Consider the following 18384-nt stretch of genomic DNA (forward strand, 5'->3'; position numbering starts at 1 on the left):
CGTACAATTAAACGAAGGTACGATTTTGCATTTCATTACTTAGGTAGGCATTTTAATTACAAAATGTCGTCGGATATGGTTCCGGCTACCGGAGTTCACAAACGACGCAAGGACAAAGACAGGCCTCCGAGGCCCAAATCAGACTATATCGTTCAGAGCCAGCTTCAGGTTAGGCCATCATCAGTGAGGTGCTTTTGCAGCCCCTGTCGTTAGCCATTTCGGAACCGATGGCCGAAACGGACTCCCACGAGGAGCCAACTAGGCCTTTGAATATTTCTGTTGCAGGACCTTCGGACAATGCTCCTTTGGATGGGTCCGGAGCCGCTGTGCAGGTACCGGCTTCCGAAGGGGTTTTCAGGCCTACTCAGCTTCTAATAAAGGCAAAGACTCCTTCTAAATCAAAGACTGCAACACAGGCCTCTTCTGATCCGGCTCCCAAGTCACAGAAACAGTTACTTAAGATGGCGGAGGACTTGCTTACTATGATTAGGGGTTCACATCCCCCTCCAGATAAAAGGCCAAGGCAGGAAGTTCATTATGACTCCTCTGATCAGGCTTCTGTTCAGTTTCTTCTTCTGACCAAGAATATCCTTTCCCTCCTTATGAGAATTCTGATGCTGAGGAATCCATTCCTTCAGCTTCTCCCCCTGAGGACTTCTCTTTTGGGGAAACTTTGCATGAAATGAGGGAACATTTCCACTGGGAAGTACAGGAGTATTCGGAATCTAAGAAAAGACTAAGGGATTTTCTTCTTCTTCCCCAACATAGACCCCTGGCTATTCCTCCTATTTTGGATATTGTGGATGATGCTTTTTCGGAGGCTAACTTAACCCCTGGCTCTCTTCCTCCAGCTCCTGTTAAGCCTGACAGATATTACAGGGTTCCTGACTCCCACCAGTTTTTATACAAGAACCCAACTGCTGACCCTGAAACCATTTCTCAAGGTCCTAAGGGAGTTAAGGCCGCTTCTGCTAAAAACCCCATTCCCACTGCTAAAAACCCCATTCCCACTGAGAAGGATTCCAGATCTTTAGAAAGGTGGGGCAAAAAAGTGTACATTTCTGCTACTTTATCTATTAGGGCTTTAAACTGTCACTTTCATATGCTGAAATACCAGCAATTTCTCTTGTCTGTTTTAAAACAAAAGCTAACTTCCTTTTCGGCCTGTGCAGATAAGGAATTACATGACTTAATGCATGCCACTGAACAAGTTGGGAAGCATGGTTTACACTCTGGATTTGATGCCTTGGAGGCTTCTTGTAGGGCTGCTGCCTCTGGCACAGTAATTAGAAGGCATGCATGGTTAAAGGAACAAAATTTGCCAGTTCAAGTAAAAGCTAAATTATTGGATGCTCCTGTTCAGCATAATGTTTTGTTTGGATCTAAAGCTGAAGAGGTGATTAAAAAGATGGAGGACAAGGCAAAATCCATGCAAACAGTTAAAGATTTCTTACAAGCACAGCCTCCCAGATTTAGGAATTGGCCTACTAAAATTGGTCCTTTCCCAATTCAGACGGGCCTCAGAGGGGTAGATACAGACGCTCCCAAGGAAGGCCTCAAACACAAGCCTCTTGTAGACCAAGACAGTGGACTGCTTCCACCTCTAGGGGAGGAGAGGACAGGTCGCAAGCTCATAGGAAACTCTCAATGACTCCCTCTGTTGGGCTGCAGGAACTTCTTGCCTGGAAGCCCCTCTCGGAGGAAAACTTTCTCTTTCACCAAAATTGGACTCGTATAACCCAAGACAAGTGGGTTCTGGACGTGGTTTCAAGAGGTTACAAATTCCATTTTCATACCCTACCAAGGCCAAGCTGATGGCCAGATCTTCCAAAACATCAATGGACAGAGGCCTTAAACCAGGTGAAAGCTGTCTTGGCTGTGAAAGCCATAGAACTAGTTCCAATTTCAGAGATGGGACAAGGTTTTTACTCGAGGCTCTTTCTAGTCCCCAGGAAGCAAAATTCATGGAGGCCCATTCTGGATCTGTCAGTCTTGAACACTTTTCTAGAGAAACCAAAATTCAAGATGCTTACTCTACAGCAGCTACTTCCAATGCTGACCAAAATGCATGGATGGTGACTCTAGATTTAAAGGAGGCATATTTACACATTCCCATCAGGCAGAACCACAGAAAATACCTCAGGTTCAAGGCCGGATCGAGGCACTTTCAATTCTCTGCGCTGCCCTTTGGATTGTCTACTGCGCCCAGGGTCTTAACCAAATGCCTGGCTCCAGTAGTAGCTTATTGCAGACTCAAGGGAATTCGTATTTACCCTTATCTGGACAACTGTCTTATTCGGGCAGACAGCAAGGATGTCTTACTCCAGCATCTACAGTTTGTTCACTGTAAACAGAAAAAAGTCAAATTTGACTCCCTCACAACAGATAATTTTTCTGGGCGCTTCTCTAAACACAACAACCCAAATGGCATTTCTGACATACGAAAAAGTTACAGCTGGCTTCAACTTTCAAAACCTTGGCAACTTTAACTCTGCTATCTGCAAGGAGATTCCTGCAGGCTTTGGGTTACATGGCCTCCTGCATCCTTCTCGTACCATATGCAAGACTACATATGAGGAAAATACAGTGGTAGCTAAAAAGTGTATGGTCTCAGCATTGCCACAGTTTAGACATACTGATCTCTGTCCTGCCTTGTCTTCAAAAGGAATTCCTTTGGTGGTCCAAGGCATGTACTCTAAACAAAGGAAAACCCTTCTGCCTGCCTCCTGCCACTCTACTAACCACGGATGCCTCAGATTATGCCTGGGGAGCCCATTTTCAGGGCAACTGTCTGCAAGGCCTTTGGACAAAGGATCAGAAGCACCTGCATATCAATTTAAAGGAATTGTTAGCCGTTCAGAAAGCCCTATTGGCCTTCAGGAATCTTCTGCAACCAGGACAACTACTGATACGGACAGACAACACCACAGTTATGTGGTACATAAGCAAGGGGGATCTCATTCCTACCCCCCTTTTGCAGACTACCCATGGATCTGTGGAACACAGCTCTAGCTTGCAATCTGGACCTTCAAGCTCAGTTTCTACCAGGGAAGCAAAACTTCCTGTCAGTCTGAGCAGAAACCTTTCGGACCCACACAAGTGGATGCTGGACACCGAAATATTCAAGATAACAGCAGTCTGGGGATGTCCTCGCATAGACCTCTTTGCATCCCACCTCAATCAACTACAGATTTTTTGCACCAGGACTTTCCACAAACTAGCTTGGAAAGTGGATGCACTATCATTCAGTTGGAGAAACCTCTCGGGATATGCCTTTCCGCCTCTTCCTCTTCTTCCTCGGGTATTATTAAAGATCAAACAAGACAAGCCCAAGATGATTATCTTGCTGGCCCCAAATTGGCCTCGACAGTTCTGGTACCCAACTCTGAAAAACCTTTGTCTGGAGCCCCCTTGGATTTTACCACAGACTCCGAACCTTCTGTCCCAACACCAGTGTCAGGTTCTACACTCCCATGTCAGAACACTCAGCCTAGCGGCCTGGTTAATCCAGGGTCTTTGATTCATTCTCTCCTACCCAAGCAGGTTATGGATGTCATTTTAGAAGCCAGACGTCCTAGCACTAGAACATTTTATGCAGGAAAAGATTTTGTTCCTGGATGCAGGCTCAGGATTCTGATCCTCTTCTTCCCAACATTCCTTTGATTTTACTTTACCTGACAGACCTCTTACATAAGGGTCTCTTTCTCTTCCATTAAGATACATGCCTCTGCTATTTCTGCTCATTATAATGCAGACCCTCCAATCTTTTCCCACCAGCTCATGAGACAGTTTCTCAGAGGAGCTAAGAACTTAAGGCCCCCTAGATCTCCCCCCATTCCTGCTTGGGATCTCAACTATGTTTTGGAAAAGCTCACCTTACCTCCTTTTGAGCCTGCTGCCACTTCTGACTCCAAGTTTTTATCTTGGAAAACAGCCATCCTGTTAGCTCTGACCTCTGCCAGGAGTGAGTTGCAAGCTCTTATGGCTATGGAACCTTATATTATTTTTCATCAAGACAGGGTGTCTTTAAGGATTAATCCTACTTTCATGCTTAAGGTGGTTTCCAAAGTGGCTTTAAATCAAACTATTCACTTGCCAACTTTTTTCCCCACTCCTCAAAATAAAGGGGAAAGGATCTTACATTCCTTGGATGTACACAGACGACTACGTTTTTACCTGGACAGAACAAAGGACATCAGGAAATCAGAGCAATTGTTTTTCTTATGCTTCAAGTTCCCAAGGTAAAGCCATTTCTAAACGGACCATTTCTAAATAGATTGCTCATGAAATCAGATTTTGCTATTCACACCATGGAAGGCAAATCCCAGGGAGTATAAGGACGCATTCCACCAGAGCTGCTGCTACTTCCGCTGCCTTCCTCAGGGGAGTTCCTACCAAAGGCATTTTGGAAGCTGCAACTTGGAGTTCAGTGCATACTTTTTCCAAGCACTACAATCTACCTCTACTAGTCTAGGGCAGGCTTTGCTTCTGCAGTTTTGCAGGGCCTTTTAGCCGCCCATTCTTTGACTACCTCCCTTTCATTCTGCTTTGGGATTCTACCCTACAGTCATGACTGCAACAGTGAAACACGATGAACATAGTACAGTTGTGTACATTTACCATAAATGTAGATGTTCGAGTGTCTTCACTGTTGCAGTCTGGGTTTCCCTCCCTCCTGTCCCCTCTTTACTTGTGTGGTTCCTTTTTTCACCATTCTTCTGAGGTGCATTTGCAAAGGGTATGGGACCTTATTCATTTTGGGACTCCTGACATCTGGGGCAGGAAAAACTGGAGAACATTCGTCGGCTGTCAGCTTTGTACTCCTGGCACTCTGACGTCAGGGAGCATGGCTGAACAGCCGATGCCGGACCCAGACTTTGGGATTCTGGCCGACCAAGGACTGCCTGCCGGCAGGGGAGAACCCAACAGTCATGACTGCAACAGTGAAGACACTCTAACATCTACATTTATGGTAAGTGTACACAACTGTACTTTCCCACACCCGAGGTCAACCAGTCACTGGTTAGATCAGACCATGAACTAATCACTCTGCATGTCCACACCCCACCACCACCCCAACTAAGGAAACCACAGTAAAAAAAAAAAAGTTTCTATAGCAAACTTTCATTGAGACAGAGGTAAGTTTTACAGCCCCCACGCTAAAGGATGATGCTGCCCAAGATGCAGAAACATTTACAAATGCACTCTTTGAGCACCTACAAGGATGCATGGATTTGTGCCATCCCTAGCAAAACCAAGACTTGCTTGTCTAAGAGAAGGAAACTAGTTTGGTGGACCCCAGCAATAAACAGGCTATACAATAGGAGGAAACTAGTTCAGAAAAAAAAAAAACAAATCCCAAGAAGGAAAGTCCTGAGGTCCCTCATGAAATCATCCAAGGCTAACTTCGAAAGAAAAATAGCCAAGAATTCAAAAGATAACCACAAAGCCTTCTTTTTGGCTATGTTAAGAATCTAAGTGGCAACTCGCAGGTATGCACTGAACTAGTGCAAAATAGCACAAAATATACTGAACCTACTGATATTGCCAACATCCTGGCAGACAGATTCAGTGCAAACTTCACCCCCCTCTTACCCCCAAAAGGGCCCGCAACAGTACTGAAAGTGTAGTGTCCCGACGCACAGGTGAAAACAGCCCTTTCAAAAGCCAAAAGCACTGCATCAATGGGACCAGATGGTGTCCCAGGCTGCATCTTGCACGAACTACAGAATGAACTTAACCCCCCACCTAAACACGCTGTTCAACCTCAGCCTTTCCACAGGCTACGTGCCCATAGAATGGCACACAGCAAAGGTTATTCCTCTCCACAAAGGAGGGTCCACAACTGACCCTGGTAACTATAGACCCATAAGCCTGACTATCCTTGTCTGCAAGGCTATGGAGCGCATAATCATTGAACTTAACAGTCATTGGGAACTTCCAAACGCTTGACCTGACCAAGTTCTGCTTTAGGGGCAGATCATGCCTAATAAACCTGGTTGACTTCGAGACAGTCACCAAGGCCATAGATGAGGGAAAGGTGGTTCACACAGCCTACCTTGACCTCGCCAAGGCTTTCGACACCATTCCCCACTCTGGTATTACAGAAAAACTCACTATCCTGAACATAAGCTCCTACGTCATGAGATGGGTTGCCCAACTGGCTTACAGAACTCTCATGGTAAGAATAGCTGGCTCCAGGTCCGACTAGTCACAAGTGGTGTCCTGCAAGGCTCAGTCCTGGGACCCCTATTCGGCATATACTTCTCATTAGTACAGGCAAGCACAGGACTATTGCTAACCAAGTTCGCCGATGACTGCAAACTTGGAGCCATAATTGACTCTCCGGCTGGCACGGACATCCTCCAAAAGGGCCTTACTGAGACTGACCCCTGGTGTCAGTCATGGCCTCAAGCTTAATGCCAAAAAATGCATATTCATCCCGTTCGGGGGGAAGACAAAACACCTGCGAATTACCATATAGGTGGCAGCCCCCTTAATACAGAAGAGGTAATAAGAGATCTGGGGACCCAGGTAGATAGTCTCTCCTTTGACAGTCATATTGCCAAAGGTAGTTAGGAAATCCTATGTGGCCCATCTAATTACTAAAGGGTTTGCATCTAGGTTATAGTGCCCCTCTACTCATCATTCAGACCCATCAGAGTACAGTGCCCCATTTCGGATGTACCTCACAAGACACTTCCAACAGCTGGAAAGACCACAAGTACCTCGCCAAGAGGATTACTGGTCTCAAATGTGTCCTATGCAGCCAGACAAAATTCCAGCTGTACTCAGTGGCATATCGCTTACTTAGAGGTGATCTCTGCCTGACTTACAAAGCCATGTCCAACTCAGAATTAATGGACATGCTCCACCTAAAGAAATCAGTCGCTGCGAGCCACCGCTCTAGTGAGCTATACCTCGCCACAACAATATAGAACATGCTGGAGGGATAGATTCCTGTCTGATTCCCCATGCTTTGGAACAAAATTCCAAATTGTCAGGCAGAGCCCCTCACTAACACTCTTCAAGAGGAACCTTGACGAGTGGATGGGTAACAAAATACACCCCTGTGATCATTGGCTCTGCTTGACAGAGGATCAGTTAATCAATGGGGCGGCGAAAACAGACACTCTGGCTAGGCTTATAAATGCCCTCGGGCAGATAGCCTAGTTACCTACCTATGAACGTAATTACAGGCCCTCATGGCAGTGGAACCCTTCATTATCTTCCATGCAGACGGGGTTTCCCTCAGGACTAATCCTTTATGCACAAGGTGGTGTCTTCTGTGGTCCTAAATCAGTCCATTTGCCTACTTTTTTTCCCTAGTCCACAAAGAGGAACGAATACTGCACACTGGACGTGCACAGACTACTTGTGCTTGGTCCTGAATCTATCCAAAAATCTGAACAGCTGCTAGTTAGCTTTGCTGCAGGGGCAGAGGGGAAGGCTATTTCAAAGCAAACCATTTCCAAATGGATAGCCCATTGCATCCATTTCTGCTACAACAAGCACCATGGAAAACCTTGCCCACAAGGGATAAGATCACATTCCACCAGGGTTGCACCTACCTCTGCGGCATTTCTGAGAAGGGTCCCTACCAGGGACATCTTAGAAGCTGCTTAACCTGTAGCTCTGTGCATACCTTCACCAAGCATTACCACTTGCCTATCTTTTCTAAATCCAGAGCTGGAGTTGCCACTGCAGTCTTGCCGGGATTAATAGCTGGCCCTAATGCTCCAACTTCCTCCTCCTTTAGCTTTGGGAATCGACCCAAATGTGATGACTGCAACAGACTGTACAGTTGTGTACACTTACCATAAATGTAGATGTTGGTGTATTCACTGTTGGCAGTCCTGGTTACCCTCTCTCCAGCCCCCTGACTTCTTTTACCTCTACCTTTTTTTGTTTGGCACGTATTGTATCATGTGTATTTGCTTTTTGCTGGAGGTGTACCATACCATATAATTGCTTACTATTGTGGGGGCACGAAAAACTGATGTAATGGAGTCTTCATGTTTTTATACCCCTGACGACCTGATGTCAAGGAAGAGGCGACAGCATCCAATGCAGAAATCCTAAGACTCTGGTATTCAGGCCGGCTGTAGTCTACCTGCAGACAGATTACCCAAATGTGATGACTGCAACATTGAAATACACTCTATCTACATTTATGGTAAGTGTACACAACTGTACTTTCCCCATCTAATCATTCAAATTTTATCTTGTGTATTTGGTTTGTGTATAAATGGGCAAAAGCTGAATATATGTATTCAGCTTTTATATCCCAAGATGCGCATGAGAGCACAGCATGTACATACAGTGTGTGGTATGGGAAAGCAAAAGGGCCAGTTCTGAATCTCATGCTTTCGTGTACTGAAAAGCATCCTGGCCTGGATTTGGAGCAGGTCTTCCTGATGTGAGCAGTATTGGACAGTGGTTGAGATGTCATGTTACTTGGGGCTGAAGTAGACCTGGAAAACTGAATAACCTGTTCCTTTTGGCCATGCATCAGACTGATATGGATTAGAGTACAGCTCATAATGCACGACCATTCTTGTGTAGCTTATTTTTTTTTCATTGTTGGATTTGTATTAAAGCAGGTTCTTCCATAGTAACTCGCATTGAGCTAATCAGCTGTTAATTTTGATTTTGGAGGTTTTGGGTGAGTGGCTGCTTCTGGAGGGTGGGTAGTGTACTGCAATAACGAGCATTTTTTTTTTGCAATGCAGTTTAGATGGTCTGGAGGTGTTGCTTTCCAAGTGTTTGAATGTTGTCGCGTTGTGAAATAGCTAGTGGAAGGCCATTGAGCTCCTTTTCAAAGTCTTTAACTTGTATCCTTTTTCTTAGAGTGGTCCTTCTGGACCAGGTCCTGGAATGCCACCTGGTGGACGAGGACGGGGGAGAGGACAAGGCAGTTGGGGTCCACCTGGAGGAGAGATGACCTTCTCCATCCCTACGCACAAGTGTGGCCTGGTCATCGGGAGAGGTAATGTGGTGTATTGTAACTTCTGTGTTCAGAGCTCTAGCTTAAGAAGTTGACAAGTTTCTGCAGGTTTTTCAGAAGTTCTGATGTGGGAGAGGGCTGCATCAGTTTGTGTTCTTAACCTTTTCACAACACTTGATGTACATGCAGTGGAGCAGTCTTTTGCTGCTGAGATCAGAATCCTACTCCAGGTGCATGGATTCATTTGTAATCTGACATTGCAGTGCAGCATAAGGAGCTGTACTCTTGTGTGCTGTCCTTCGGATGAGAAGTTAAACAGAGGCCCCACTTGCTGGGGGGATAACTGGGATGGATGTAAAGGTCCCACTGCACCTTTCATGAAGATGTGATTTACATAAACATTTATTTGCACTCTATATGCGTTTACAGGTCGAAGTATAGATATACAGATTTGTTTAAACAATTAAATTTTCATCCCAGTTATACCCAACTATTTCTATAACCACCATCCAATTTTACTTAATATGGTTGCCGAATTCCATTCATCGTTAAACATTTAATTTTTCATTCCATATAACCTGTACAACCCGGAAGAAGTTTGTATTTTAACATTTTGTTGTATCTTAATCATATCCATGTTTTTATCCACTTTTATATCTTTGAAAAGTGTACATAATTTCCCCATAACTTCTTACACTTCAAAAACATGTGCTTTGTCTGCTTGACCATATAAATCTCTTGCATCATTTTTCTGTTACATTTTTTCTTTTACTGGCAATTTCTGTAGTACCAGTCTACACACAATCTTGATCTACTTACATATGTGTTTTCATTTTTGTTTAATTTTTCCATTTGTTAGATTTTTCCATGGTTATACATAACTGTGCGTCTGACGCAGAATACCCCAGTCCCTCAGTTTCTCCAGACATTTCTTCCCTTTTACAGTATCTTCTGCATTGTGAGCTGAGCTCTTACCTACACCACAGAAGTAGAGTTTAGTGTCTGCTCCCACTGTGTTGCCAAGACCTGGAACAGTATTCCAGCATTTATCTGATTTTTGTACCTCCCTCCCATACCTTCAGGTCTCCTTAAAGGACATGTCCAGCTCTCATCTTCTCATGCTCTTCTCTTTCCTAGTTCTTGTCTCCAGAACTCCAGTTTTGCAGACCTACTCTTATCCCAGTTCTCTCCAACTATGCAATTTATATTCACACTATTTATTTTATACATGCAAGTTCTATTACTATGCTTTTTCAATTCACAATCTGAACTTTGTCCAACTGTATAAAGGTACACCTATACTAATAGCAAATGAACCTCAGACTCCTGGCTACATGGCAGCCACTAATCCCCCATGTTGCCCTTAGCAAGACTGCATGTGAGAAAGTTACAAGGGTATCTTCGGTCATTCTGGACCTAACGCTCCCATCCTCTCGTGCAGGGTTCCCCTCCTCCCATGCTTCATAAAGGAAAATCCAGTGTTTGGCTGGCACAAGTGACCCACAATCCAGGTCTTACCTACACAGGTCATGCATATACAGGTGCCTCAGGCTTGGGAGCAACTCTGAGCCATCAAAGGATGCAGGGCCTGTGGCCAAAGCCTCACAAGCTAGAACACATCAATGTTCAAGCAATGGTAATTCTGGCCCTTCAGTCCTTCCTGTTTTACCTCTAGCAAGGTCTAGTGAAGACTTTAAAAACACCACAGTCCTGTGGTATCTAAACAGGGAGAGACCAAGTTATAAATACTTTGCAGACTGGCCCTTGTAGTATGGGAGCTAGCCACCTCACAGGGAGTGACCCTGTAGGCAGTCTACATCCCCTCTCGCCAACTCCCAGGCAGATTGTCTGAGCAGGACCATCCCAAACCATGAATGGATGCTTCACAAGGACGTCTTCCTGGATCTGGTCCACCAGTAGGGTCCACCTCAAATGGACTGGTTTGCTTCTTGTAACAGGCAACTTCCTGGCTTTTGCTCCAGGATACCAAACCTCCAGACACTGGCAACAGATGCCTTCTCAGTCTCCTAGAAGAGGAAATCTATATGCATTTCCCCCCTTCCCACTCAATTCAGTAGGTCCTTTTGAAAATCCAGCAGGACAGACCACAAATCTTGGTGACCCCTTACTGGCCAAGACAGCACAGGTTCCCCCTACTTCACTTGTTCAAGGACAGTGACCACAAGTTACCCCCCAGAGTGGACCTTCTCACACAGCGCAAGGGATCTGATACACCCACAGTGGCAGTTAGTGCACCTTACCCTGTAGTTGATAGGATTCTGATCCCCTTCAGACACCTTTACATTGAGGACGTGCTTAGTGCCCTATAGGAGGCCAGGAAACCAAATACAAGAAAATCCTACCTTTCAAGGTGGAAAAGGTTTTCTATATGGTGGCAGACTGTTGGACCTGCTTGCAAGCGAGACCCCTCTAGTTTTGTCTGTCTTGTGTGAGCTACTGCAGACAGGCTTGGTTTATTCTTCCATTAAAGCTTACTTGTATGCAGTTTCAGCATGCATCCCTCTGGATCCCAGTCTGGCATCTAGACTCCCAGCTAAGCCTTTCCTCAAAGGGGGTACTTCAGACCCCCTAGAAAATCATTCCCCCCACCATAAGATCTTAACTATGTTTTGGAAAAGCTTGCGCTTCCTCCATTTCATTCAGCAGACAAAGCCTCCCTAAAATATTTGTACTTGGAAAACTGTATCTACAAGCCCTTATGGCCATTCCTCCTCCTAGTTTTCCACAATGACAGGGTTACTCTTAGAACTAACCTTTCCTTCATGGCCAAGGTGGTGAATGACCTGTCCCTCAGGCCATACACCTTCCCTAACCTACAGAGGGACAGTGAGTACTTCATTCCCTGGATTTTCAGACAGCTCTGGTATTTACATAAAACCAGTCCATCCATCAGACAGGCTGACCAATTTTTCATCTTTCACCCCAGGGCCCTGGAGAAGACTGACCAAGCAGACCATTTGTCTGGATTTCAAAGGCCATCACCACTAGCTACCAATCCCTTGGAAAATCTCTGCAAGGTACTGCACACACTGCCAGGGCTATGGCCTCCTGGAGCCTTGTTAGTGTCTGACTATCTCTACCATTCCCGAAGCAGCTACTTGGTCATCGGTACACACTTTTTTTTCCCCCCAGGCATTACAAACTATCACATTTCTAGAGCTAGGGTAGGGTTTGCAAGGGCTATCCTTCACTGATTCCTGGAGACTGCCTCTATGTGGAATACTACAACATGTGAATAGATTTTACACACCTTTTCTATAACCATAGATGTCTTTCTCTTCCATGTTGCAGTATTCCTTCCCACCACCCCCTTCCTGTCCTGTTAGGTTGCTTTTCACTTTTGGGTGATATAGGACTGGCATTGCCCTTCTAAGACTGGCTCTGACTGGGGCTTTTAGTTCTGAGGGCTGGTGTGCGCAGAGTTGCTTGCAGCCCATGTTCCTTGAGCCAAGTCAGATGTCCTGGCTGTATGCGTAGCAAGAGTATTCCCTTATGTGGAGTACTGCAGCATGGAAGAGGACATCTATGCGTGTGTGTGGATTATATTTTTAGTTTTACATTTGTCAGATTGTATAATTTTGGTTTCCAGTTTTTAGTCTTGTCTTATGAATTTAAGTATTCCATTGCATAATTCTTCTCATACAACAATTTAAGTATTTTCAAGCCCTTAAGCTTTTGTGTTGTACCCTATTCCATCTGGCACTCTTACATTTTTCTGTTTTTTTCCAAATTTTATACTACCTTTTTTCTTTAGTATTCTATTTCCAGAGTTTTCGAGCTCTCCACATTTTTTCTGTCATTACATTCTTTCTCTAATCTGCATAAGTAACTTTTTACTGTAAAAAATCTTGGCTAATAACACTTGTATTTTTCTTGATTTTTTTTTTCATATTTTTGTATTTAGACTACAGTTTAGTACTTTTAAGTTCAAGTCTTGCAGTGCATAGATATTCTTAGTGTTTCGCTGTTGCAGTCATTACATTTGGGTTATCTGATTGCAGTAGCCCTCAGTCGGCCTGATTAACAGTCTTGGGTCCTGTCAGTTGCTGTCCCTTCATGATGTCAGGTCGTCAGGGGGTATAACATGCAGCTGACGCCATTATATCAGTCTTGTGCGGTAGCAGAAGCAGTTCGCAAGTGCCGGTCGGCCGACTTGAAATTTTCGTTTTCGAGTTTCAGAATCGGTCTTCAACGGCTCACATGGTGTAGTGGTACTTCTCTGTTATTGTAGAGGACAACTTCCCGGGTTTGAGATTTGGCAGGGCTGACTATTTGCTGCGAGATGCTTCAACTATGGAACCCGTGGATGTCTCTACCTTGGATGGGTCTGGAGCCACTGTGCAGGCATTGGCTTCTGTGGGTCTATTCAGGCCTACGAACCTGCATATTAAATCTACTTGCTTCATTACTTAGGTCTAAATCTCGATCCATTTCTAAAAAAAAATGTCCAGGCCACATGCTCAGGCCACTATGCCTAAAAAACAAATGAGAATGGCTGAAGATCTACCCCCACCCCCCTTCTAAGAGGCCTAGGACTGAGGTTGATTATGAATCTTCTGTTTAGGGTTCTGCTTTTTGAGTCTTCTGATGACCTGGATTTGTCCTTGCCTACTTATGAGTATTCTGATAGAGGACTCTATTCCCTCTGCTTCCCCTCCTGAGGATTTTTCTTTTGGGGAAACCTTACATACTCTAAGGGAGCATTTCCACTGGGAAAGCTAGGATTTTTCTGATTCAAAAGAGACTTGGGGATTTCCTTCTCCTACCTCAGCATAGGCCTTTAGCTATTCCTCCTGTACTAGACATTGTTGATTTCTCGGAATCTAGTTTGGCCCCTGATTCCCTGCCTCCTCCCAGAAAACCTGACATACTACAGGGTCCTGGAGTCCCACAAGTTCCTTTTCAAAAATCCTGTTGCAGATCCAGAGACTATTTCACAGGGGCCCAAGGGCATTAAGACTTCTACTGCTAAAAATCCTACCCCTTCTGATAGAGACTCTAGGGCGCTGGATAGATGGGGTAAGAAGGTTTACACTTCTGCAACCTTGGACATTAGGGCTTGAAACTGCCAGTTTCATATGTTAAAATATCAGCAGCATGTTATTGGACTGCTTAAACAGAAAATAATGACTGTGTGGAAAATAAAGAATTACAGAATTTAATGCATTCTGCCGAACAAGTTGAAAAACCTACTTTGAATTGTGGTTTTGATTCATTAGAGGCCTCTTGCAGGGCTGCTGTTACTGGGTCTGTGCTCGGAAGGCATGCTTGGCTTACGGAGCAATCATTGCCTGATCATTGTTGGATGCTCCTTTAAATCAGGACTGCCTGTTTGGCAACAAGGCCGAGGAAGTTCTTAAAAAGATGGAAGATGAACCTAAATCTATGCAAACTGTTAAAGATTTTTTTTACAAGTTCAACCTCCTAGATTTAGTGGGCACTGGCCCTCTAAGAATTGGTCCTTTCCAGCCCCTTCCAGGTCTTCTCAAGTCAAACCCAGACACAGCAAAAACCCCAGGTTTCAGTCCCAGGGGACTCCCAGAACTAAGTAGTGGGGGGCCTCCACTTCCAAGTCTGGGAATAAGACTCCCCCCTATGGTAAACTGTCTCAATGACTTCCTTTTTTTCCAAGCACTCATCTGACTGCCCCTTGGGGGGGGGGGGAAGATTGTTCTTCATGCAAAGAATTGGGAACTCATTACGCAGGACAAATGGGTTTTAAATAGTGTCCCAGGGATACAGATTTCACTTCCACATGCTGCCAACACCAAGTGGGTGGCTGGACCTACCCCCAAATCAGTGGGCAGAGGCCCAAAAACAAGTACTTTCCTCTTCTGGTACTAGGTGAATAGCCCCCATGCTTGAGAGAAAGGGACAAGGTTCCAACTAGAGACTTTTCCTGGTACCCAGAAAAGACAATTCATGGCATCCTATCTTGGAACTGTCTACTCTAAACACCCTTTTAGAGATTGGTGAAGAGTCAGCATCTTGAATTTTGTAATTACTTCCTATGCTAGGCAAAGATGCCTGGTTGGCAGCATTAGATTTAAAAGAAGCATACCTGCACATCCCAGTCAGGGAATCTTGCAGAAGATACCTACGCTTCAAAGCAGGCTACACGCACTATCAGTTCTCTGCACTGCCAGTGCCCTTTGGCTTATCTACTGTTCCCAGGGTATTCACAAAGTGCCTAGCTCCAGTTATTGCATTTTGCAAGCAAAGAAATATTCAAATATACCCATACCTGAACGATTGTGCATTTCAGGCAGAAAACCAGGACATACTTTTGAATCATCTGGCCTTTGTAAAAAGGGTTTTAACTTGTTTGGGGTACACCATAAATGAAAAGTCGCACCTGGTACCCTGTCAACAAATTATATTTCTGGGAGCAAGCTTACTTCCCAGATGGCTTACCTCATGTCAGAAAAGCAAATTAATTTGATAACTAACTTCAAACAAGTGGCCACAAAAGCCCTGCTATCTGCAAGACAAATACTGCAAGCCTTTGGGTTCGTGGCCTCCTGCATTCTTCTAATTCCATATGCAAGATTGCATACGAGGAAACTACAGTGGTATCTAAAAAGCCTATAGTGTCAACATTCTCAAAACTTGGAAACAATGATTCCAATCATACCTTCCCTACGCCTAGAGTTCCTTTGGTGGGCCGAGGCCTACCACTAAAACAAGGGGCTACCTTTCACACCACCCCCTGCTGCCCAAACCCGAACAGATGCATCACACTCTATGCATGGGGGGCTCACCTGGCAGGGAAGTGCATTCAGGGCAAGTGGAACCCAAGCCAAATGCACCTGCATATCAATCAAAAAGAAATAGCTGTACAGAATGCTCTGACTGCCTTCAAGGACCACATTCTTTAGGACAACTAATGGTAAAGACGGACAACACCACGGTTATGTGGTACATAAACAAGCAGGGGGGGTACACACTCTTACTCCGTCTGCAGACTACCCATGGCATTGTGGAACACAGCGTTGAGCTACCAAGTGCACCTACAAGCTCAATTCCTGCCAGGAAAATTAAATACACTGGTAGACGGACTAAGCGGAAACCACCTGGACCCCACGAGTGGAAACTGGAACCAAGGATTTTAACATGTTGAGCAAATGAGGAGCCCAGATATAGACCTGTTTGCCTCTCCCTAGAACTGCCAGTTGGACATTTTGCACAAGGACTCCCCACAAACAAGCCTGGAAAGTGCATGTTCTGTCCTTCAGCCTGGGAAAAAACCTATCTGTCTATGCCTCCCCCTCTGCCTCTGCTCTCCAAAGTACTAAAAGTCAAACAGGACAAACCAAGGATGGATGATTTTGATTGCTCCAGATTGGCCACTGTAACACTGGTACCCCCTCCTGCGCAGTGTTACGGTCATCTCCATGGCACCTGCCCCTCAGACTCCTTCCCTGCTGTCTCAGCAAGAGAACCAGATTCTGCACCCTCAGCTTCCAACACTGAACCTTGCAGCCTTGCTAATTTAATTTCTCTTTTACCATCCCTCAGCAAACCTATGATGGATGTCATCTTAGAGGCAAGGAGGCCTAGTACTAGAAAATCTTATGCTGAAAAATGGAAGATTCTGTGCCTAGAACCAGTCTCAAGGGATGAGCACAGCAGCACCCAATTTACCTCAGATTTTACAATACTTAACTGAGATGCTTTACAAGAGCCTGTTTTGTCTTGGAGAAGCTCCCTCTACCTCCTTTCGAGCCAGCTGCTACTGCAGACTTTTTCTTTGAAAACATCTTTCCTTTTAGCAATCACTTCAGTTAGTGTCCCTCAGAACCAATCCATCCTTCATGCCCAAGGTGGTATCCAGTGTGGCTCTTAATCCATTCATTTGCCACCCTTTCCCAATCCACAGAATAAAGGGGAATGGATACTGTATTCCTTAATGTGCACAGACCACTTAGATTCTACTTGGACAGGACTAAACCTCAAAGAAAATCTGAACTGCGGGTAGCATTTGCTGCAAGGGCAGAGGGGGAGGCTGTTTCAGTTTCTAAATGGATAAGTTATTGCATTCATTTCTGCTATAAGCACCATGGAAAACCTATCCCCCAGGGGAATCTGATCTCACTCCACCAGGGCTGCATTTACCTCTACAGTCTCTCAGAGGCGTCCCTACCAGGGACATCCTAGAAGCTGCTACCTGGAATTCTGTACATTCACCAAGCATTATCATTTGCCAATTTTCTCTAAATCCAGAGCTGGCTTTGCCCCTGCAATTTTGCAGGGCCTTATAGCTGGCCCTAATGCTTTCTAAACTCTTCCTCCCAACCATAGCTTTGGGAATCTACCCAAATGTAATGACTGCAACAGTGAAACACTAACAAAGTACAGTTGTGTAACCTTACCATACATGTAGATGGTGGTGTATTCACTGTTGCAGTCCTGGTTACCCTCCCTCCAGGCCCCAACTTCTTTTGGCTATACCTCTACTTTTCCTTTACTATGCTTTAAAGCCTTTTTTGTGTATTTGCTTTTTTGTTGGAGGTACAGGTTTGTGCTTTTATGTTAAATTACTTCCCATTAGGGGGGCACCTGACATCTGGGGCAAGTAAAACTGATGTAATGGCGTCAGCTGCATGTTTTATACCCCTGGCGACCTGACATGGAAGAAGGGACAGCAACTGACGCAGGACACACGACTTTGTTAATCAGGCCGACAGGGCAACCTGCAACCAGGTAAACAAAATGTAATGACTACAACAGTGAATACACTCCAACATCTACATTTATGGTAAGTGTACACAACTGTACTTTTCTCATTTTTTCATCATTTTTACATTGATGCCAGTGTAAGAGGAAAATTTAAGTCATCCAGTGTTCAAAACAATTTTTATAGAATGTTCCAGTATTTTTCCATAACAGTTGCTTATTTTTTTCCTTCCTCCTTTCTTGCAATATGGATAGAGATAATCACAACATAGTTTCAGTTCTCTCCATGTTCGTGTTTCACTGTTGCAGTCATTACACTTGGATTATCCTGTTGGCAGGCTACCCGCAGTCGGCCTGAATTCCAAAGTCCTGGTCCGGCGTCTGTTGCTGTCGCCTCTTCCCTGACTTCAGTGGGCCAGGGGTATACAAGATGCAGCCGACGCAGTTTTCTTCAGTCTTTCTTGCCGCATGGTTCCTGAAGCAAAAGCAGTTTGCAAGTGCCGGTCGGCCGACTCCTGAGATTTTCGAAATTGAATTTCAGATCTGAAGTCTTCAATAAAGCTAAGTACCTCGTTGGGGAAACTTTTTTTCTTGCTCCAGACCGATGTCAGAAAAAGTTAATTGTTTCTTGTTGGAAGCAGATACCTCATAAAGGATTTTCATTCTTACTGTATTCCTTGCCTAGGCCCTGACCACAATGTTGCTAGTTGTCGGTTCTGTGCTAGATTTAACCAACGCAC

General features: G+C 44.8%; 1 protein-coding gene across 4 annotated transcripts in view; it reads left to right on the forward strand.

Moving 5' to 3' along the window:
* The window catches only part of LOC122789663 (KH-type splicing regulatory protein), a 441911-nt gene that overhangs the window by 198632 nt on the left and 224895 nt on the right, over positions 1–18384 (forward strand). For all 4 annotated transcript variants that reach the window (XM_044057076.1, XM_044057077.1, XM_044057079.1 and 1 more), the window contains exon 12: positions 8851–8989. In XM_044057076.1, coding sequence (XP_043913011.1) covers positions 8851–8989 — 139 coding nt within the window. The remainder of the gene's footprint in view (positions 1–8850; positions 8990–18384) is intronic.

The sequence above is a fragment of the Protopterus annectens genome, chromosome 15.part0 (assembly GCF_019279795.1).
Source record: "Protopterus annectens isolate FY-2018-M chromosome 15.part0, PAN1.0, whole genome shotgun sequence".
In the NCBI taxonomy this organism is placed as follows: domain Eukaryota; kingdom Metazoa; phylum Chordata; order Ceratodontiformes; family Protopteridae; genus Protopterus; species Protopterus annectens.